The sequence below is a fragment of the Coregonus clupeaformis genome, unplaced genomic scaffold (assembly GCF_020615455.1).
Source record: "Coregonus clupeaformis isolate EN_2021a unplaced genomic scaffold, ASM2061545v1 scaf1341, whole genome shotgun sequence".
NCBI classification, from domain to species: domain Eukaryota; kingdom Metazoa; phylum Chordata; class Actinopteri; order Salmoniformes; family Salmonidae; genus Coregonus; species Coregonus clupeaformis.
In genome coordinates, this window is record NW_025534795.1 from 25,390 (window position 1) to 48,453 (window position 23,064).

The window sequence follows — 23,064 nt, forward strand, 5'->3', positions numbered from 1 at the left end:
TATCACAAGATTTCAGCGTAAGTTTACAGACATCTGCAGGCATCTGGAGAACAACGACCCAAAATAATATGTTGTTCTGTCCTCCTTTGTCTCAACCAAGTATTTATAATCTTTACCATGATATGGGTGGTTTCCCTAGAGACCAATCCCATGACTCCACACAACAGACTTCCTCTGTTTTATGGGGGTGCCCCTATAAAACTGCTCCCCAGATGCTTCCCTAAGCTGAATCAACATCCTCCAAGATACCATTTGCAAACGTTAGCAAAGTCATAAATTCCTTAGACACCACATATTTCCCCTTCGAGACTAATTAAGTCTCGAAAACAAAAATAATAGGATTATGACAAATAACAATTTCTCTTATTGAGTATCTTTAACAATAAACCAAAAACACATTTTTCTATGGAGTGTAAATACATTTCTATGAAATATGAACAAATCTTTATGGAGTGTGAGAGCAAAAAAACCTGTCTGGCAGCTTTCTTTCCAAATATCCATCAATCAATCAAGACAGTAAAATTCTCTCACGGCCCCTCTGCCCCAGGCAACCACCTAAGTACTCCAGATCAATTCATAAATCTTTATCAATGCATTTTAAACTATGATGCAATTTGAATACACATGAAAGCCTCAGCAAACAAAATACAATCAAAAATGTCCACATTCAGGCTGGACGACCCATCGGACCCTCCTGTGGATTCTCTCTATCCCTGCCTAGACCCAATATCCCTAAGCATCCACGAAATAAATAAAAACATCTGAGATCCCCACATGTACCCAATAACAACAAATATCATTCTACAAAAATTAATACAGAAAGAATATGACACAAATTATGTATTACACATGCAAATATGTCTATATATCATTGCAGATACTGGAATGTAGTCCACTACACTTCATCTCCTCAGCAGTGTCGACTTCCAATGCATCGTCGATGATGGAATCTGAACATTTCCACACCTTCCTTGTTCCACTTCCTCCAGTCCATTCATATTGTCCCTTCATATTGTCCATGTTTGAGTATTTGAATCCCCTCTACACATTCCCCCATATGCTTCTGGAAGAAAAGAAAATACCAAACAGTATCTTTTGCAAAACAACACATTCAAATTAAAAACATCACTATCAACTAAAAATGATACATAAAATGATATATAAAATGAATCTCATACCATTTCCCCCCTTTGATTCATCACAAAATACTAAAATCACCATAATCACCAGTATGAATTAACTGCTGGAACCAAAGATTCCTACCTGCCCATCCATCTTTAATTTCCAAACAGAAGAATTAAATCCAAATGCCTTCCATTTAGTTTCTCTCTTCCCCTAACGAAGAGTATTGATCAGATATATCTTCTTGTCTTCCATCAAAATCAAACAACTCATCCTATACCTCCATGATAGTATTCTCCCTAATCTTCCCTCTAACATTATTCAAAATAAGTTAGCAATTACTCATAACCCTCTTCCACTTCATATCGTTGTACAAAATATACTTCCTTTCACTAGGTGACACAGCTTCTACTTCTGGTCCTCATAACAACACTTCTTCTCCATAATTATCTCTCCACATGAGAGGAATATCACCTCTACACATTCCTTCTCTCACATCTACAAGGAAGATGAGCTGTACCACCCATCCTAACCCTAATGACAGTCTTTTCCTCTAAAATTGGTGCTGGAGCGATTGGCTCCCTTGTAATCAAATGTGATATATTTAAAGCTTTAATAACTATCAATGTCGAAAGAGTTGAATTGCTTCTCACCGTTGCTATAATAGACTGAAGTGTTAATGTCATTGTTGTTGATCCATCTGTTTTCCCTAAAGCTTTGAACTCTTTACTTGTATTTCCATCTATCACCACTAGTGTCACTACATTAACTCTCAGTCCCAACTCTAATCCCTCACTTTCAAACTGTTGATTATAAAAAATACATTTATAATCACCTTGATCTTCCTGCTGGGAATCGTAAATATAGATACTGCAATCACCCTCAATCTTCATTCTTCTCTTATCATTCAACAACGCATACTTTCTCAATGCAACTGCTCCTAACAGATCTAAACTCCTGCCATATCTATCTTCCCACTGAACTCTAAATTTCCCTTCACCACTGTTCTCTCTCGTGCACTTACATTGAAGCTGAGCTGACCGTCCTAGAGTTCCTTCAACCCTAGTTTTCTTAACTTTTAGTCTGACTTTTCTTCTAACTTTTCAAAAACCATTTCACTGATTTATCCACAAATTCCTTTCCCACTAATTTGAGGATATGTGATCGGGAAGTCCCCACCTGCTTATGACTTCTTTACACACAGACTTGGCAAACGACTGAGCATCTTTTAGCTTAGTTTGAAATCTTATTCCCCTCTTGGTGTAGGAATGTAACCAAGAATAACAGTCACCCCCTGTAAACATTACTTTTCAGACAGATTGTGCACCTTCCTATGATATAGTCAATCTGTTCAAGCAAATATTATTCCCAAAAACCCTACTCCTTTTTAATATTTCTCCTAATCTCCCCCCTTGCAACATTAGCTAACCCCTAGCTTCCTAAATCATCAGACCTAATAGGTCCAGAGGCGCTACTATCAACCCCTCATGGTTTCTCCCCAAAACAACAATTGATTCCTACTCTAAGGATTTTTTTCTTTTGTCTTCAAAACACCTGCTTTTGAAAGTCCTTCAATTTCTGGTTCAATCCCTTGGATTGCTTCATCTTTCAATGGATACTGATTCTTCCAAGGAGGTCTGGCTCCTAAAAATCTTCACTGAGATTTCCAATCCAGAATACTGTAGACAAATCCATCTCTGTCATCATTAACAATTGGTAAACCTTTTCCTTTGGCACTTCTACCAGACAGCCGTCTGGTGTACATCTGATTGTACAATTCAATTTCCACAATGCATCTCTTCCCAACAATGCAATAGGTGTATGTTCTGATACCAGTATGGGTATTGTAATTTTTTGATTTTTATAGCAGAGCTCAATTGGTTCCGTAAGAGGAATCAGCTGTTTTACTCCTCGAATCCGATTGTCCTAATTAGTTGATTTGACATAGTGAGATGTGTAACCTCTTCAGGCTGAACACAGATAAAAGCCTTTCCGCTATCCACCATCACTTCCAATGGTCGGTTGTTTATTTTCACCTCAATTGTTGGATCTTTTTCCCCTAACTGGTGCTACCAGCTGACACCCCCCTTTTCGGATCTTCTAGGCACCCCTAGAATCCTTGCTCCTGGCCCCTATAAGGGTTCACCTGTCCTCCAGATGATCTTCACTTGCTCCTGTATCTTCCTCTGAAATTCCCTCTGATGTTTCCTTCTGGCCCATTACACTCACAGGCAAAGTCGCCAACCTGTCCACAATCATAACACACTTCTCAAGATTGTTGGAAGTATGGCTAAAATCTTCCTCCTCTTCCTCTTTCTAAGTCTTCTCGTCCTCTTCCTCTCCAATTCTTTATCTTTCCAGAAACTGTCTATGGATATGAAACAGCTGGTACCGCTATTGTGGCTGGTACAATTGCATTTGACCTTGTTCAGTTGAAGCTGTGGCAGTGATTGTTGATTTGGTGCACACTGATTCTTCATAACCAAAGCTTTTGTTCTCCTTCTTAATCTCCCCCAGTTGTATTTCATCAAGTTTTCTGAGAGTTTCTTGGTCCTGTTCTTTCTAGTTGTTGACATATCGGTATTCTTCAAAGGCTTATATTCTAAGTTCTGTCCTCGAAATATCATCTTGCATCATCTTCTTACTTGTGCCCTCTTTCCTTGGCCTCAATGTATACTTTTTCTCCAATTCTTGGGATCCTTTTCTCAGCAGTTTTTTCTTCTGTATCTTCAGCTTCTTGAGTTGTTGTTCCAGTTCTCTTACTTCTTCTAAATTATTCCCCTTATCCAGGCATGATACGCATCGGTCTATATCTCTTTCTATTTCTTCTTTGCTAATCATTGTAGGATAAAATCCTCCTGAACATAAAGCACCTTTAATCTCCAAATCTTTATCGCTTTCTCCATCTTCACTTTCATCAGAGATCGAATCTCTAGTATCCTTCTTCTTCCTTCAACTTCCATCAGAGATCAAATCTCTAGTATCCTTCTTCTTTCCTCTCTTGCCAACTTCCTTCTGATCACAGAGTCATATCCACCCATGATCTCTTCTCAATCACTCTGACATCATCATCATCTTCATCTTCAAGTTCCATCCTCCTGAACCTCACTCCACCCTTAGTTTCCAGACGTCTCGTTTTCTTCTTAATTTTGGAGTTTGAATTCATCTTTATGGTCGTTTCTTCTTGTCCTCTCTTTATTATTAGTTCATCTTCATCTCTGATGCAATAATCACCCTCCTGAATGATCACTGGAAGCTGAGGATAGACGTCCTTAAACTCTACTTCTTTCTCATAAGGTGGGGGTCTTTTTGCTGAATCCGTATGTGAGAAAGGTGTACTGACTTCTGTCATTAGTTTTTCAGTCACCTTCACTTCTCTATACCTTTGTTTCTTTTATCGTTGGTATCTTTCATCAGTTTTTGTCCTTCATTTTCAAACAGCTTAAGAACACCCAGCTCTCTTTGTCTCTTTTCTTTACGTTGTTCCCTTTTTTTTCCCTTCTTTTGATCTGCCTTATGAATTGACAGAAGCACTTTCATTATGTTGAGGACGTCAGGGTTAAGAGTCCCTTCCACTGCCCATGGTTGTTCAATGTCAGGCCAACGTTTATTCCATTTTCCAAATAACCTTGCAATACCATTAACTAGGGGTTACTATTTTCTACTACATCAACAGGAGTAATTACTTTCATAGTTTTTATGTCCTTTTCCCCCTTGTAACAACTCTTTTATAATCCTTTATTGTAAATTATTTCATTATTTTAGACTATGTAGCTTATTGTTCCCTCTTTTTTTTCTTTTCTTTTTTTCTTCCCCAAATTAATTAATTAATCAATTAATTTATTCATCAATTTATTTTTTTGTATCAATTTATTTAATTTTATTTAATTTTACCAAATTATTGATTAGTGGCAATCTTACCACATCCGATCAGGAAAAGTAAATGAAAGTAGTCAACTTCAGAGCAATCCAAAAAATAAAGACCTCTAATCCTGCAACACTACAGTACTCACAAACCCCATTGCCTAATAAGCACCCTATTACCTTAATTTTGCAGAATAATGTCAGTACTCGATTTCCCCACTCAACTCTAATCAAACCCACTCATGCACAAAAACACCAAAATACAATTCTTAATTACATCAATTGATCAGACTGTTGCTAAATCCTTGTCAAATTGTCATAACATCAAATATGCTAGGCACCCAAAATATCCTCTATGGGAAGGTACGTTTGTGAATAGAACAGTACTAGCCTTGATTTGACTTGATCCGTTGCAGCACACTCTGTCACATGATGCACTCGTCAGCACTTCCTCTCTCTCTCTGTCTCCTCCTTCTTATCGTCTCTCATATCACAGAAGAACAAAGAAACAGACAATAATTTAGTAGTTTATGCACTCACTGGGTTATTTCAACCATTCAATACCCCTCTGTTCACATTCGCTCTAAGAAATAAGCAAACAACTTAACTCAGGAATAGTATAAATAGCTCAATAACATTTTATTAATTTTTTTTATTTAATTTAATTTTTATTTTTAATCCGTCAACATATCTCTCTCATTTATCAATTCAATAGATCTCAACAAATAGTTTCATCATTAAGCAACAGCCAATTTAACAAACAGAACATTCTATTCGTGTTCAAATCTCCCCCACTCCCGGTCTGCTCCGAGTCTGCGTCTCCCAGCAACTCAGTGCAGGCAGAGGAGCGGCACATTCGCTCCACGTAACTCCAAACCCACAAAATTTCATGCATGCGTAGTACATTCACCAGTGCGATTTCAGAGTGGAGGGAGCTCTCTCCCAGCTCTCTCCCAGCTAGACAACAGAAAGTAGACAGTCCCGCTGTACTTCCTCTCTTTCCCCCCATAGACAAACAGTAGCACTTAACAGAACTCACAAACCAACATAAAACATCGAACACAAATCCAACTCTCTTCTACACACATACACATACAGTTTAAGAGGCTTTTCCCATTCCTATGGACCCCTAAGGCAGTATGCTACCTCCATTGCGCCGTATATTTCCATTGTTCCTACATTTCTGCTACCACGAGTTCGCGGACATTCGATGAGCGGTTACATCAATCATATACTTCGTCAACTATAAGTTGAGCGGTAACTTGCAACCGAATATATATACCACAACCCAAAGTCCCCGGGACTTACCTAAATTCACCTAACGTGCTTTTAGGATTTTTCGGCCCATCCTAATAATCGCCTCGTTAGAGGGCTTCCATAGATTCACAATGTCCTAATTTGTGTACATTTTCCTTGGCCTTATTCCTTCATTCTATTCTTCAATAGTTATAGACACTCCCCCCCTGTTTGCGTTGTTACCAGCGCAAACAAATTTATAATTTTAGAACGGACTCCTATCCCACAGCAAATAACAGCAAAACTTGCACACATAAGTACAACGGTACATCTCTCCAGCGCACACATCCTCATAAGCAAGCGAACCAACCAACACACAAAATTGTGAGAAATCTCACCTTATGAGCCGGCGTCTTGAGCGGGAGTCACTTCGCAGCTCATGAATGGAACACTGGAGAGACGCATCACGCCCCAAACGTTCCTCGTCGCCATTCTGTTGTTTCTAAATAATGATGCTAATTTTTGCTGTGAGAACAAGGAGTCCGCTTACACTGTACTTTGATTATAAAGGTTTATTTATATCACAAGATTTCAGCGTAAGTTTACAGACATCTGCAGGCATCTGGAGAACAACGACCCAAAATAATATGTTGTTCTGTCCTCCTTTGTCTCAACCAAGTATTTATAATCTTTACCATGATATGGGTGGTTTCCCCTAGAGACCAATCCCATGACTCCACACAACAGACTTCCTCTGTTCTATGGGGTGCCCCTATAAAACTGCTCCCCAGATGCTTCCCTAAGCTGAATCAACATCCTCCAAGATACCATTTGCAAACGTTAGCAAAGTCATAAATTCCTTAGACACCACACCTCCACTGCAATACCTTTCCCCAGTATGGAAGACCATACTGGGGAAAGACATTCAGGGTAATTAGGCCTAGTGGATATAATTTAACTAAAAGATCCTCAAGTCCTCTCTCTGGTAGCCTATTTCATTGAACACAGCGAACTACACAGTGCCTCTTCTCCTTCCAGGAGACTAACTGAATCAAAGCCAGTATATCCTAACAATATTAAATCCACTTTTTGTATTGAGTGAGAAATGCCTCTTGCATTTGTGTAGATCTTTGTTTTGGTCACACTGTGTGATGTCATTTAGGCTACTTCTACAAGTGGCCACAGACGCTTCTCATAGAAACGACTAGTTTCTGCAAAGATGTTGGGAAATACGAGACTTGCAGCAGCTAAGATGATGAGGAACCTCCTTGCACTGTGCAAAAAGTGGATTTAATATTTTTTCCTGAATTTTCTCTCTATTTTTGAGTAGGCTACCACCTGCAACTGCACACAGATGTTTATAAGAGACGTTTCTTCTGAGGTTAGGGGTCTATTATTGTAAAATGAATGTGTTTGATTTAATAACCAGTCTAATCTAACTATTTTGGTCGTTCATCTGGACTCTTCATTGTCATCATCAACATACTATAACACTTTGAATTACCTAGGAATATTACTATAGCAACTGGTTGCTAAGGGAAACGAGACACCACCATGATCCTCTTGTTGTGAGACTGAGAGAGAGTGAGATTTGAGAAGTGCATAAGGAGAGGTGGGAAGCAGAGAAGACAGAGCCTGGTTGAAATTCCACCAAATGAATAAGAAGAGGCAGACAAAGTTTGGCACATTTATGCTTTCAGTGGTTGACGGACACGAATGAACGAGTAAACGCAGTTTTTAGCCTAGTAAGGTATCACAAATTAATACCTCAGTATTAATTATCCAGTGCGCGGAATCTCCATGAAGTCTGCATGACGATTTTCGCGAAGAGAGGCAGCGCGGGAGAGCGGACTTGTAGCCTGGCAGGTATGTTGTGCTATTTTGAATAAAGCTAGCAATACAGCTAATAAAAAGTTTTAGGGTATTATTAATTTCGTACAGGTAACTAAATACATGGAGCTATCTAACAGCAATGCTGTTGTGGGCTTTCAAATGTAATTAATTACAACCGAGCCTATAAAGTCAGTTTTTCAGTCAGTCCTATCATTTGTATTGAAAATAGGTTATTATAACAAAAGGTAAACACACACATTTACAATAATAGTTAGGTCTATGTTAGTAGCCTAAAATGTACTGATACAAGTACAGAAACATTCCCTCTGACATAGCCAGAGGCAACCTAGGCTACACTGCCATTAATACTATACTTATTATATACACGTTATGTTCTACAGTACTGGTTTAAGTCTAAGAACAGGGTTCTCTCCCATACAATCTTATCTCTGTCTCTATCACAGACATGCATGACCAAGGAAGATAGGCTACATATAAACAGATAAAATAGAGAGAGATAAGGTGCAAGAGAGACAAAGGTAGAGACAGTTTGTGGGCAAGAATTGGAGAGCACATCAGCACCGGAGCTATGCCTAGTTTAATGTAAGGAAGTAGACTACTCAATTGCCTCTCCATTGTGAGGGAGATGAGGCCAAACCTTGTATGTGATCAGACCTGTTGAAGGTGTGGTTCATGTGTGAATGTGAGTATGAAAGTGTGAGTATGTATAGCTAGTATGATAACGTATCAATGTAAACACTTTGCCATTTGAGTTTGGACACAATGTACTAGTATCCTCCAGATATATCGGTGCATTTTGTTTAAATTATGTTTAATCATGAATTCAAAGTAACAAAACTGTGTGTGTGTGTGTGTGTGTGTGTGTGTGTGTGTGTGTGTGTGTGTGTGTGTGTGTGTGTGTGTGTGTGTGTGTGTGTGTGTGTGTGTGCGTGTGTGTGTGTGAAAAATCTTCAAATACGGGTAGAGGCATTTTGGAAGACTGTTAGGAAACTTGGATAGAAGTGACCATACATACAATGCCTTCGGAAAGTATTCAGACCCCTAGACTTTTCCACATTTTGTTACGTTACAGCCTTATTCTAAAATTGATTAAATAAAAAATCCTAATCAATCTACACACAATACCCCATAACGACAAAGCGAAAACAGGTTTTTTAGAAATTTTTGCAAATGTATTAAAAATATAAAACAGAAATACCTTATTTACATAAGTATTCAGACCTTTTGCTATGAGACTCGAAACTGAGCTCAGGTGCATCATGTTTCCATTGATCATCCTTGAGATGTTTCTACATCTTGATTGGAGTCCACCTGTGGTAAATTCAATTGATTGGACATGATTTGGAAAGGCACACACCTGTCTATATAAGGTCCCACAGTTGACAGTGCATGTCAGAGCAAGGGTACTAAAATATTTCTGCAGCATTGAAGGTCCCCAAGAACACAGTGGCATCCATCATTCTTAAATGGAAGAAGTTTGGAACCACCAAGACTCTTCCCTAGAGCTGGCCGCCTCGGCCAAACTGAGCAATCGGGGAGAAGCGTCTTGGTCAGGGAGGTGATCAAGAACCAGATGGTCACTCTGACAGAGCTCTAGAGTTCCTCTGTGGAGATGGGAGAACCTTCCAGAAGGTAAACCATCTCTGCAGCACTCCACCAATCAGGTCTTTATGGTAGAGTGGCCAGACGGAAGCCACTCCTCATTAAAAGGCACATGACTGCCCGCTTGGAGTTTGCCAAAAGGCACCTAAAGACTCTCAGACCATGAGAAACAAGATTCTCTGGTCTGATGAAACCAAGATTTAACTCTTCGGCCTGAATGCCAAGCGTCACATCTGGAGGAAACTTGGCATCATCCCTACGGTGAAGCATGGTGATGGCAGCATCATGCTGTGGGGATGTTTTTCAGCAGCAGGGACTAGGAGACTAGTCAGGATCGAGGCAAAGATGAACGGAACAAAGTACTGAGAGATCCTTGATGAAAACCTTCTCCAGAGCACTCAGGACCTCAGACTGGGGGTGAAGGTTCACCTTCCAACAGGACAACGACCCTAAGCACACAGCCAAGGAAATGCAGGAGTGGCTTTGGGACAAGTCTCTAAACTATGTCCATAAACTATTCTCATTGCTTCTACAGATTGTGAATTAAAAATATTTTTTTTGCTAAAAGTATTATTATATTATTTATCGATTGACTATGACTTTTCAGATCTCCCAGTAATGCTATCTGTAAGGTTAGCTCCAGGTAAATATTGCAATCCTTTAGCCATTCCTGGACATGTGTCCAAAAACAAGCTACAAATGGACAGAACCAAAACAAATGATCTAATGATTCTGTCTCTTCACAGCAAAATCTGCAGAGCTGGGAAGATTGTATTCCCCATATAAATAACATTCTATTGGTAGCAAGAATATTATATAATAATTTAAATTGAAAGATTCTAATTTTTGAATCCGTGTCAAGTTTTCCGTGTCAGTTCATAAACACTATGCCATTGGATCGGCATCGTGCAAAAAATCTCTTCCCAACTATTTTGCAATCTATAAAGGTTTTTTGTCAATTAGTATATTTGAATTTAACCACAATATTTGTTGCATTATTTGTTCTGTCGCTTTCTGGAGGATTAAATTGAAATTGCAACCAACTTTCTATGGCTTGTTTTAGAAATAGTGATATTTGGGAGATTATTTCCTTTTCAAATAACTGCAAATGAGTTGTTGTAATCTGAATTAAGGGAAAAAGGCCTTTCTTGAACATTGGGTGAGACAATCTTACTAATTTGCTTGAGAACCAGTTCAGATTTAAGTATAACTTTTGTATGACTGAAGCTTTTAGTGATAGGTCTAATGCTTTAATATTTAATAATTTCTGTCCTCCGTATTCATATTCATTATATAAATATGCCCTTTAAATTTTTTGTCTGGCTTGCCGTCCAAATAAAATTGAATATTTTTTTCTCATATAATTAAAAAAACTGTTCGCTAGGCGTAGGCAAGACCATAAGCAAATAGGTAAACTGGGATAATACTAAAGAGTTAATCAGGGTGATTTTTGTGATTTTTCCACAAATTGACAGGTATTTTCCTTTCCATGGTAATAAGATCTTATCTATTTTTGCCAACTTTCTATTAAAATGTATTGAAGTGAGATCATTTATTTCCTTTGGGATATGTATTCCGAGTATATCTACATCACCATCAGACCATTTTATTGGTAAACTACATGGTAATGTAAATTTTTAATTTTTTAGTGATCCAATACGTAATATAGTACATTTGTCATAATTTGGTTGTAATCCAGAAAGGTTAGAAAATGTATCTAGATCCTCTATGAGGCTGTGGAGGGATTCTAGTTGTGGATGTAAAAGAAAACATGACTCATCAGCGTACAATGACACCTTTGTTTTTAAGCCCTGGATTTCTAATCCTCTGATATTATTATTGGATCTGATTTTAATAGCTAACATCTCGATGGTCACAATAAATAGATATGCCGATAGTGGACAACCTTGTTTCACTCCTCTTGACAGTTTAAAACTTTCTGAGAAATAGCCATTATTTACTATTTTACACCTAGGGTTACTATACATGATTTTGACCAATTTTTAAGAGATTCTCCAAAATTGAAATGCTCCAGGCATTTATATATAAACCCCAGTCATACTTTATCAAATGCCTTTTCGAAATCTGCTATGAATAGCAGGCCTGGTTTCCCATATTTTCCATAGTGTTCTATTGTTTCCAATACTTGCCTTATATTATCTCCAATGCATCTTCCATGTAAAAAACCTGTCTGATTAGAATGAATAATATCTGACAATACCTTTTTAATTCTATGCGCTATACATTTTGCTAGAATTTTTGCATCACAACACTGAAGTGTAAGGGGCCTCCAATTTTGTAAATTGACTGGATCTTTAGTGTCAGATAATCTACCATTTATATAGGAGTGGTTAAAACATGCTAATAACGGTCCTCTTATTAGCGGTATATCAAAAAAGGTTTGGTATACCTCGACTGGTATGCCATCCAACCCTGGAGTTTTCCCAGACTTAAAGTCTTTAATTGCATCCAGTTCCTCCTCTGTAATTTCACCTTCACATGAGTCTTTCTGTGTGGCTGTTAATTTGACATTATCAATAGAAAAAACATCTCTACAATTAGCTTCAGTTAGAGGAGATGGAGGCGACTGAAAAGAAAACATATGCTTAAAGTACTTTGTTTCTTTCTTCAAAATATCATTTGGTGAATTATGGGTGACTCCGTCAATTGTAACCAGTTTCATTAATCTACTTCTTGTATGGTCATCATTTCATTTCATGGGTCCTCTGTAGCTCAATTGGTAGAGCATGGCGCTTGTAACGCCAGGGTAGTGGGTTTGATCCCCGGGACCACCCATACGTAAAAATGTATGCACACATGACTGTAAGTCGCTTTGGATAAAAGCGTCTGCTAAATGGCATATTATTATTATGAAGAAAGAAACCACATAGAAAAAGTTTTAATATGAGGTCCTAAACCTGGCATGAAAGTGCATCATTATAGCTGTGTGGGCTAATAAAGTCAAAATGTTTGCCTTGGGGTAAGTTGAGCCAATGGTTGAGCCAATGGCAAGTTGAAATATATGTAGATATCTTTGTTAGAAAGAATACTATATTTCCCTTGACGGAGTGATACTGAATGTAAAAAATGGCTCAACTTACCCCACTCTCCCCCACACATTATGTAAAGTTAGTTTACGATTGACAGATAATGTTTAAATGCAAAAAACTTTATTTTGTGTTAGTGATCCTCAGCTCAGTTTGGGACCCTTAATCCAGGCTGGACAGGAGGAACTCAACCTGCATTTCTAGATTCCCCATCACCTGCCCCCGAGAGCATCTGTGGGCTTTCATAGATGGACTCATCGAGGTTGAAGATGGAGTCCAGCCACGCCTTCATCTGGCCCTGACGACAACAGACACATCATCAACTATTATTTAATGACCAACTACAAAGATAATGATGAACAAACCATCACACACACAGAGAGAGAGAGAGAGAGAGAGAGAGAGAGAGAGAGAGAGAGAGAGAGAGAGAGAGAGAGAGAGAGAGAGAGAGAGAGAGAGAGAGAGAGAGAGAGAGAGAGAGAGAGAGAGAGAGAGAGAGAGAGAGAGAGAGAGAGACAGAGACAGAGACAGAGACAGAGACAGAGAGAGAGAGAGAGAGAGAGAGAGAGAGAGAGAGAGAGAGAGAGAGAGAGAGAGAGAGAGAGAGAGAGAGAGAGAGAGAGAGAGAGAGAGAGAGAGAGAGAGAGAGACAGAGACAGAGACAGAGACAGAGACAGAGACAGAGACAGAGACAGAGAGAGAGAGAGAGAGAGAGAGAGAGAGAGAGAGAGAGAGAGAGAGAGAGAGACAGAGACAGAGACAGAGACAGAGACAGAGACAGAGACAGAGACAGAGACAGAGAGAGAGATGTACCTTAATGAGGAGGTAGAAGTTCCGAGCAGCCTCTGTCCAGGCTCCTCCAGGAGGGTGAATCCTCATTATCACTTCCATGAGCAGATAAAAGAAGCTACCAGGCCTCTGGAGAAGGAACAGGGGACATGAGTGAGTGTCTACAGGCTTGATACAACAGTGTGGATAGGATAGATAAACAACAGGATTTTTACATTCTTAGGGCCACTTACAGATGTAGGAAGAGATGTTTTTCCTTCTAGAAGGCTTAGTAGAACGAATTCATAAAATACATCCACGAAGTTGATGCGGTCGATCTGAAGTCAAACAAATACGCTAATTACATAATCTTCATTGACAAGCACTTTAGAAAGTCTCATTGAGTAGATGTTGGATGAGCAGACTGTGCCTACAGCTAACGCTCAAACTTGCATGTAAACCTACTCCTACAAGAGCCATCTCTTGCTCTAGTCGCTCCCTGTTTGCTGGCTCATTAATGAAGTTCACCAGGAGGTCGTAGGCCTGCTGAAACTGCCTCACATCCTCAAAACAAAACAATCATACAATTCCTTAAACTTAGATCATAAAATCAAAGATTCAGGTCTGTAATTCAGACGGTCTCTGATTGTTTTGCTTGTAAGACATTGGAACTTTTCAACTAAAACCTATGAATCACTGTTGCCTAAATGTAACCCACTGGGCAAAGACTTGTTGTATCAACGTAGTTTCTATGTCATTTTAACAAAAAAATGTAATGTGATGATGTTAAAGCAACATGGAAAACTGATTGGATTTGAAAAAAGTCATCAACGTAAGGGAATTTAGTCTTTTTTTCACCTAACTTTTAACCTAAATCCAATGACATGGTCAATGTTTTTGTTGATTTCACATTGAATTCACATTAGTTGACAACTCAACCAAATGTAACTCAAAACTAGACGTTGAAATGACATCTATGTGGGAACTATACTGTATATCTGGTCTGATGAACTCTACAATTATGTGAATGGTTACCTGCTGGTTGAGCTCGGACAATCCGCTCAACACCATCCTCCCAGCGTGGGTGAGGTAATTAAGGGAGGTACTGTCTGAGGATGTCAGAGCCTGTGCGAACAAGACAATACATTTACAAATAGTCCAGAAATGTTCATCAAATGAAATACAAAAGGTGCTAAATTCACAATTTCACACCTCCATTGCATGTCGGATACCGGCCAGCCTCAGAGAGAAGTTGGTTGTCCCTTGGTTTCCAAAGTAACTCCTGTAAATATAAATGTTTAGTAACACATGTGCAACATAAGGAGATAAAGCATACATCAATGCCATGATATGAAGATATCCTCTTATGTTAGCCTATGTTACAACTGCAGGATTCAGACAGACCATACCAATGTAGGACCTTCATTTGATCACTCTTTTGTTGCTGAGGATTTTGCACGGCAGGAAATTAAACTTATAGTGTATTTTAGTTTTAAAAAGGCTTTTAAAGTTTGTAATTTTCACTTTGAAATGTCAGACTGATTTGCCCAAAAATTTATCAACCCCTACAAAAATGAAAATTATAATCCACATAATAATTCATATTTGCTGTTGCTGCAGGATTATTTCCCTGCTGTAGCACACTGGCTTAAAGTAGACCCTTTCCTGCAGTCAAATGACCAACTCGCCCTCTAGTGGCCTCATGGGTGTAATGATATTAATCTTTTTCATAATTTCATAGTTAATCAAAATGATTTTTAATAATGCAGAAAATCTGGTTTTTCTATGTCAAACGGTTTTGTTATATTTCAGTCTTTTGTGATGTACAGTACCAGTCAACGTTTGGACATACCTACTCATTCAAGGGTTTTTCTTTATTTTTACTATTTTCTACATTGTAGAATAACAGTGAAGACATCAAAAACTATGAAATAACACATATGGAATCATGTACTAACCAAAAAGTGTTAAACAAATCAAAATATATTTTAGATTTTAGATTCTTCAAAGTAGCCACCCTTTGCCTTGATGACAGCTTTGCACACTCTTGGCATGCTCTCAACCAGCTTCACATGGAATGCTTTTCCAACAGTCTTGAAGGAGTTCCCACATATGCTGTGCACTTATTGGCTGCTTTTCCTTCACTCTGCGCTCCAACTCATCCCAAACCATCTCAATTGGGTTGAGGTCGGGTGATTGTGGAGGCCAGGTCATCTGATGCAACACTCCATCTCCCTCCATCTTGGTCAAATAGCCCTTACAGAGCCTGGAGGTGTGCTGGGTCATTGTCCTGTTGAAAAACAAATGATAATCCCACTAAGCGCAAACCATATGGGATGGCGTATCGCTGCAGAATGCTGTGGTAGCCATGCTGGTTAAGTGTGCCTTGAATTCTAAATAAATCAAAGACAGTGTCACCAGCAAAGCACCATCACACCTCCTCCTCCATGCTTCACAGTGGGAACTATTCATGCGGAGATCATCCGTTCACCAACTCTGCGTCTCACAAAGACACGGCGGTTGGAACCAAAAAATCTCAAATTTGAACTAATCAGACCAAAGGACAGATTTCTACCAGTCTAATGTCCATTGCTCATATTTCTTGGCCCAAGCAAGTCTCTTCTTCTTATTGGTGTCCTTTAGTAGTGGTTTCTTTGCAGCAATTCGACCATGAAGGCCTGATTCATGCAGTCTCCTCTGAACAGTTGATGTTGAGATGTGTCTGTTACTTGAACTTCGTGAAGCATTTATTTGGGCTGCAATCTGAGGTGCAGTTAACTCTAATGAACTTATCCTCTGCAGCAGAAGTAACTCTGGGTCTTCCTTTTCTGTGACGGTCCTCCTGAGAGCCAGTTTCATCATAGTGCTTGATGGTTTTTGCGACTGCACTTGAAGAAACTTTAAAAGTTCTTGAAATGTTCCGAATTGACTGACCTTCATGTCTAAAAGTAATGATGGACTGTCGTTTCTCTTTACTTATTTGAGCTGTTCTTGCCATAATATGGACTTGGTCTTTTACTAAATAGGGCTATCTTCTGTATACCATTCCTACCTTGTCACAACACAACTGATTGGCTCAAACGCATTAAGAAGGAAAGAAATTCCACAAATTAACTTATAAGTAGGCACACCTGTTAATTGAAATGCATTCCAGGTGACTACCTCATGAAGCTGGTTGAGAGAATGCCATGAGTGTGGAAAGCTGTCCTCAAGGCAAAGGGTGGCTACTTTGAAAAATCTCAAAAGTGAAATTTTTTGATTTGTTTAACACTTTATTTGTTACTACATGATTCCATATGTGTTATTTCATAGTTTTGAGGTATTCACTATTATTCTACAACAGGGTTCTTCAATTCCGGTCCTGGAGGGCCGAAACACCTCTGTTTTTCATCCTCTCCCTTCTAATCAGGGGCTAATTCAGACCTGGGACACCAGGTGAGTGCAATTAACTACCAGGTAGAAATAAAAAACAGAAGTGTTTCGGCCCTCCAGGACCGGAATTGAAGAAACCTGTTCTACAATATAGATTTTTTTTTTTTTTAAACCTGGAATGAGTAGGTGTGTCCAAACTTTTGACTGGTACTGTATAGAAAGTGTTTCAACTCTATATCTGACATGGTAAAGGTGTCTTCTTTTTTTAAGACCATATCCATATGTGTGAAATGTATACTTTTCCTTCAAAGTAGATTTGTTTAAGACTATTAAGAAACACACTGTGTGACCCTGATCTAGCCCACTGCAGTAAAAGGATTATTAAGGTCCTACTTCTGTATTAGTACAATATTGGGCAGATTATTTCAAAGCAAATGTTTTTACTATAGATGAACACATTAAAGCAAACTCACCACAGCTGGGGCACATCTGCAACATTATTTTGCTCCTCCACAAACTCCTAAAGCAGACATCACATTAACATCAACTCTACTAAACTGCATTTCACCTGCAACATCAACTAAAGCAGACAAAACATTCAGTGACATCATAACAATACTTTCATCTTGACCTAAAAACTTGACCCTTGACAGACATTACAAACCTGTCGATACCAAAACATTGTGTTTTGAACACAATGACACTTAGACACACACCTGTACACACAAGTACAAATGTCAGTAAAACAAAGAAAAAAGTGCTATTGACTGTAGAAAGAGTTTTACGTGAGGAGTGCTGTCAGGGGTCTGGTCCTGGTCCTGGGTGGAGTGGTAAGGTGGAGGGGGACTGGGAGGGGAATCAGAAGGGAAAGGGGGAGGGGGAGGGGGAGAATCATGGGGGAACTGGTGAGAGGAGCCAGAGAACGGTTCATGAGGGGTGGTGATGATGTCAGAGGTGGAGAACTGATACGACGTCATCTCATCCCCCCTCTCCTGGAACCCCTCCACTGTGGTGGAGATATCCACCTGCTGTTTAACACACAACATGTGACACTGTAAGCCCAACATTGAAAACCACAATATTAAAAACCCCTCAACCAAACACTGAAATAAATCCTAGCACAGAGAAACAACGAGTTATACCTGGGCATCCTCATAATAGGTGAACTCAGACCTCATCTTGACAAGGCAGGACCTGAGTCCATAGATCCTTCTACCAAGGAACTAAAAATGAGGATAGAAATTCAAATGTCTCATTTCATTTTCTGTCAACATTTATTGAAACAGGTAAATGGACATTTGCCACTTCCCATTTTTGGGGGGTGAAAAAAGTGTTTGACTGTACCTTAATACCAGTCAGCTCCCCTTGTTGGTGAGGACCACCTGGACAAGACCCTTTAAAAGAGACACAGGGAAACATTACATTTCATCCAGGAAATATAAGTAGCCCTATATTGTGTGCATCATTTGACACAAATCAGGTGCATTTGAGATGAAAGATCAGTTGAGAATCTCTCACCCATGGGTCCAGGATTTTTTCCTGAATGACTCTGCTCCACCACAGCTGTTTCTCCACTCCCCTCACAATGCACAGGTGATGCAAGTCCTCTTCATTTTGCTAAAAGAAAAAACGCCTTCAGTCTGCAGACCTTTCTCTATATTTTAACTATAGATTTCTATATCATTTGGCAGGCGAAGTTTTGACTATCATTACTGGCAGTGATATAACAACTTTCCCCTACGTTTCAATTAGGGCCAGACATACAAAAGAAACCCCAGAGACAAATGGGAGTTAAAATATACAGGTGTGTTCATTAGTGTTAAGAATATGTCTGAAGTACCTGCACTCGTCCATAATGGATCTTCCAGTAATGGAAATGAAACGAACCCCAGTTCCCAGCCAGCTGCAACTTCTCATAGGGAAAACGAGAGTCTTCACTATTTGGCTGAAAAACAAAGACATCCCCTAATTTCAGAGGTTTCTCTGTGATTAATAAAAAACACAATTGTGGAGATAGAGGACATGTTAATGTGTACTATTACTAATACTCTATGACTGTCTAATAATGTGAATGGCTACCTGTGAATGGCTATCTAAAGGTGCTGACAGTTCGTCAAGCACTAGCCTCCCCACTTCAGTGAGGTGAAAGGTAGGCTCCTCAGTAACCAATTTGGAAGTCTGTGAAAGAAGAGGGAATAGGGTAAAGCCATCAAATTAAGGAAATTCTCCCTATAAGATCAGATGAGCTTTGGTTAATAATGTGAATGGTTACCTGTGTGTTTAACACTGCCAGCTCTCTCACCAGAATTCTCCCAGCACGGGTGAGATAGTAGACTGGTTTGGGCTTGGAGATGAAGAAGACGGAATATGTTTACAGACATGTTCATTATATTGTTTTGTAGAAAACTAGTGACTTGATGTTAATGTTTAATATCCTCTAAAGACCAGAGAGTATCAGAATGGATAGACTTACAGAGACAGGAACATGCAAGGGTCCAGACCAAGGGATTAAAGCCAGACAGGGCCACTGCCCAACCTCCTCATCCACATACTAAGGAAAAAGACAGGATCAATTTAAGAGTCAGTTTGAATGAGAGACTGGTATAGAAGTGACAGACTGGTATAGGGAGGATCGCAAGAGGAGGCCACTGCAAAGATAGATTCTAAGACAATTGGCAGTTGAACTACACAGGTCTGTGTTTAAAGGTTAAGGAAACCTATGAGGTACCTGCATATGAATGGCTACCTGTTCATTTTGAGAAGACAGTTCCTCCCATACCATCCTCCTAGCTGGAGTGAAACAGATGAAAATAGGCTGCTCCATCGTGAAAATCTGGTAAAAATAAGGGAACAGCTTTAAAGACATCAAAGTATTCAACTATCAAAGTGGATACTGAAGGTTAATTATCCCTATAAGATCAGATGAGCATTGGTTAATAATCTGCATGGATACCTGTGTGTTTAACACTGCCAGCTCTCTCACCAGCATCCTCCCAGCATGGGTAAGGTAATATGTTGACAGCAGTTTGACAGGCTATAAAAAAAAGGGGATATGGTTACAGAAATGTATTTCCATACAGGTTTTTTTTCTTCAGAAAACGTTATGTTTATGTTTAAGCCCCCCTAAAGACCAGAGAGTATCAGAATGGATGGACTTACAGCGCTTGAAACCCACAGAGGTCCAGACCAAGGGATTAAAGCCAGACAGGGCTGCTGCCGAACCTCCTCATCCACATACTAAGGAACAAGACAGGATCCATTTAAGAGTCAGTTTGAATGATACACTGGTATAGGAGTGAAAGACTGGTATAGGGAGGATTGCAAGAGGAGGCCACTGCAATGATAATAGTTGAAACACACAGGTCTGAGTTACAAATGTTAAGAACATGTCTAAAGTACCTGCATGTGAATGGCTACCTCTTCAGGCTGAGAAAACTGTTCATCCCATACCATCGTGCCAGCATGAGAGATGAAAATGTGTTGCTCATTCATGAAAATCTGTAAGAAAATTAGGGAATAGGTTTAAGGACATCAAAGTATCCCACTACCATAGTGGATACTGAATGTAATCCTGCCTATTAGATCAGATTAGCTTTGTCCAATAATCTGCATGGTTACCTGTGGGTTTAACACTGCCAGCTCTCTCACCAGCATCCTCCCAGCATGGGTAAGGTAATAAGTTGGCTGCAGTGTTACAGACTATTAGAAAAATAGGAAATATATTTACAGACATGTATTTCTATATTGTTCTTTAGAAAACGTCATGTTTATGTTTAAGTTACATAAACCAGTCTAAAGACCAGAGAGTATCAGAATGGATGGACTTACAGCGCTTGAAACCCACAGAGGTCCAGACCAAGGGATTAAAGCCAGACAGGGCTGCTGCCGAACCTCCTCATCCACATACTAAGGAACAAGACAGGATCAATTTAAGAGTCAGTTTGAATGATACACTGGTATAGGAGTGAAAGACTGGTATAGGGAGGATCGCAAGAGGAGGCCACTGCAATGATAATAGTTGAAACACACAGGTCTGAGTTATAAATGTTAAGAACATGTCTAAAGTACCTGCATGTGAATGGCTACCTCTTCAGGCTGAGAAAACAGTTCATCCCATACCATCGTGCCAGCATGAGAGATGAAAATGTGTTGCTCATTCATGAAAATCTGTAAGAAAATTAGGGAATAGGTTTAAGTACATCAAAGTATCCCACTACCATAGTGGATACTGAAGGTAATCCTGCCTATTATATCAGATTAGCTTTGTCCAATAATCTGCATGGTTACCTGTGTGTTTAACACTGCCAGCTCTCTCACCAGCATCCTCCCAGCATGGGTAAGGTAATAAGTTGGCTGCAGTTATAAAAAAATAGGGAATATGTTTACAGAAATGTATTTCCATATTGTTCTTCAGAAAACGTATTGTTTATGTTTAAGTTACATAAACTAGTCTTAAAACTAGAGATGATCAGTATCGTTGGATTTACAGAGCTGGGAACCCACAGAGGTCCAGACCAAGGGATTAAAGCCAGACAGGGCCGCTGCCAACCTCCTCATCTACAAACTAAGGATCAATTTTCGAGTGAGTAAAATTACAGTTTGAATGTCCGATTGTTATTGAACCAATCCTGCTACAGAAGCAGTATTGTTATAGCCTGGGTGCCAGTCTGTTTCAGCTTTCTGCCCACAACCTTATTGGATTGTTATGCAAATATCATATTGCCACGATGGAATTGGCAAGAGAGTAGAAACAGACCGGTACTCAGACTATTGATAGGCCTACATTATTACCTGAACAAGGACTGGGTCCTCCTGGTCCAGGGTGGGCTCATGATCTTTATGAATAAACAATAAAGGATAATTTTCTCTAAGTTTAAGAAATACTGCAAGACACCAGACATCTGTCCATGTAGTTAGGCTGATCTTATATTTTATTTGTATTTTATATTGTGTGATATCACATTGTATTTATGTGTCTGCATAATGTACCAATATGTTCAATTAAACCTAAAGCAAAGGTTTGGTTTCAGAGGAGCATGTTCGTTTGTTGTTGTTAATAGTGGAATTCCATAGCATCTAGGGCTACACTGTAAAAAATATCAAATCTCCTCTGGGCTTTGCTAGCCATCATCATGTCATTATTTGAGTCCTAAATGGCACCATATTCCCTATTTAGTGAACTACTATTGACCAAAAATAGGGAATAGGGTATAGGGTGCCATTTGGGACTCAATTGATGACATGATGATGGCTAAATATAGTTTCAGTCCGTACTATAAACAGTATGTATTGCTATTTAGACATTGTAAAATCTGTAAATTTACCCTCCTCAACCGTGACAACACGGTACACGCTCTCCACCGTGGCCGGTTCATCCTCACCGACGCCGTAATATTTTCTATAAAAGTAGACCGGGACGCCGTAATATTTTCTATAAAAGTAGACAGCCGAACCGGTCGCAAGCACCAGGCCAGCTGCACACAGAAGCGGCCGCTGGCGGAGGAATCTCAGCGTGGTCGCTGTCAACAAAGTACTGAATGTAGGCCTACTCATTATCGCCCTTCATACTGCAGTGATTTTGACCGAGTTCAAAACCATCTGACACGTTCTTAGAATTACAGGTTTTTATAGGGAACCATTAATACGTCAAATGCTTCCATACATCATGGTTGGCAATGTCACAATGGGATGAACATGTTTACCAACCTGATTAAAAATCACTCAACAGTGATATCAATTCAGTTGAATTTTGGAGATGATTTGGGAGTTTATAAAATGGTGAACTATGAACCATGGTTTAGAGAGCAGTAGGAGTAGAATAATTTAGAATATACATATGGCTCTAAGTAGGAGTGAGAAGAAGGGACTGCGCCACTATGCACAGTGCGCTCTCCATGGTTCTGAAAAGGAACGTTCGTTCCTGCGTTCATCAGCTCCCCTGATGTTCTAGGCCGAGCCCACTCACTGAACCACTCTCACTTTCACTTTCAAGGTGTCAAAGCGTTCAACAAACATGCATGGAACTCAAACACAATTCAAATAGTTGTTTTTATTTTTTATCAGCTGAGATAGCCTACTCTTCTCATCTCTTGGCACTTCTGCTCTGCTGGTTAAACAGTATCTGAACGTTTTTACAGTTGATTGATAATTTGGATAATTCATATTTATAATGTAGACCTAGTATCCCACGTTTCATAAC

General features: G+C 39.3%; 2 protein-coding genes and 2 long non-coding RNA genes across 4 annotated transcripts; all 4 read right to left on the reverse strand.

Annotated features, from left to right (window-relative positions):
• Positions 1–12,912: 12,912 nt before the first annotated feature.
• LOC121562159 (mitoguardin 1-like) lies at positions 12,913–14,711 on the reverse strand. The gene is made up of 6 exons (XM_045218068.1): positions 14,706–14,711; positions 14,529–14,618; positions 13,959–14,057; positions 13,748–13,831; positions 13,539–13,643; positions 12,913–13,023 (listed from the first exon to the last, which is right to left on the reverse strand). Exons 1-6 carry the CDS (start codon positions 14,709–14,711, stop codon positions 12,913–12,915), a joined length of 495 nt encoding a protein of 164 aa, XP_045074003.1.
• A 1-nt stretch (position 14,712) lies between these two features.
• LOC121562158 lies at positions 14,713–17,742 on the reverse strand. The gene is made up of 3 exons (XR_005999420.2): positions 17,651–17,742; positions 17,339–17,385; positions 14,713–14,775 (listed from the first exon to the last, which is right to left on the reverse strand). It is a non-coding gene; the product is annotated as an uncharacterized LOC121562158 (long non-coding RNA).
• A 478-nt stretch (positions 17,743–18,220) lies between these two features.
• Positions 18,221–21,929, reverse strand: LOC121562155. Its single transcript, XM_045218069.1, has 9 exons — positions 21,657–21,929; positions 21,153–21,218; positions 19,612–19,698; positions 19,339–19,416; positions 19,138–19,209; positions 18,945–19,043; positions 18,706–18,810; positions 18,384–18,482; positions 18,221–18,259 (listed from the first exon to the last, which is right to left on the reverse strand). Exons 2-9 carry the CDS (start codon positions 21,186–21,188, stop codon positions 18,221–18,223), a joined length of 615 nt encoding a protein of 204 aa, XP_045074004.1. The 5' UTR covers positions 21,189–21,218; positions 21,657–21,929.
• Positions 20,065–20,733, reverse strand: LOC123486910. Its single transcript, XR_006659550.1, has 4 exons — positions 20,694–20,733; positions 20,484–20,564; positions 20,283–20,363; positions 20,065–20,102 (listed from the first exon to the last, which is right to left on the reverse strand). It is a non-coding gene; the product is annotated as an uncharacterized LOC123486910 (long non-coding RNA).
• Positions 21,930–23,064: the final 1,135 nt, after the last annotated feature.

Coding starts and splice junctions, on each gene's coding strand:
- LOC121562159 (XM_045218068.1), bottom strand. Junction 13,832..13,958: donor AAGAGATGGCTCTTGTAGGA/GTAGGTTTACAT, acceptor GTTTGACTTCAG/ATCGACCGCATCAACTTCGT. Junction 13,644..13,747: donor AAACATCTCTTCCTACATCT/GTAAGTGGCCCT, acceptor TTCCTTCTCCAG/AGGCCTGGTAGCTTCTTTTA.
- LOC121562155 (XM_045218069.1), bottom strand. CDS start 21,188: ATGCTGGTGAGAGAGCTGGCAGTGTTAAACACACAG. Junction 19,417..19,611: donor TGTCTTCTCAAAATGAACAG/GTAGCCATTCAT, acceptor CTTTTTCCTTAG/TATGTGGATGAGGAGGTTGG. Junction 19,044..19,137: donor TGGCAGTGTTAAACACACAG/GTAACCATTCAC, acceptor CTTCTTTCACAG/ACTTCCAAATTGGTTACTGA.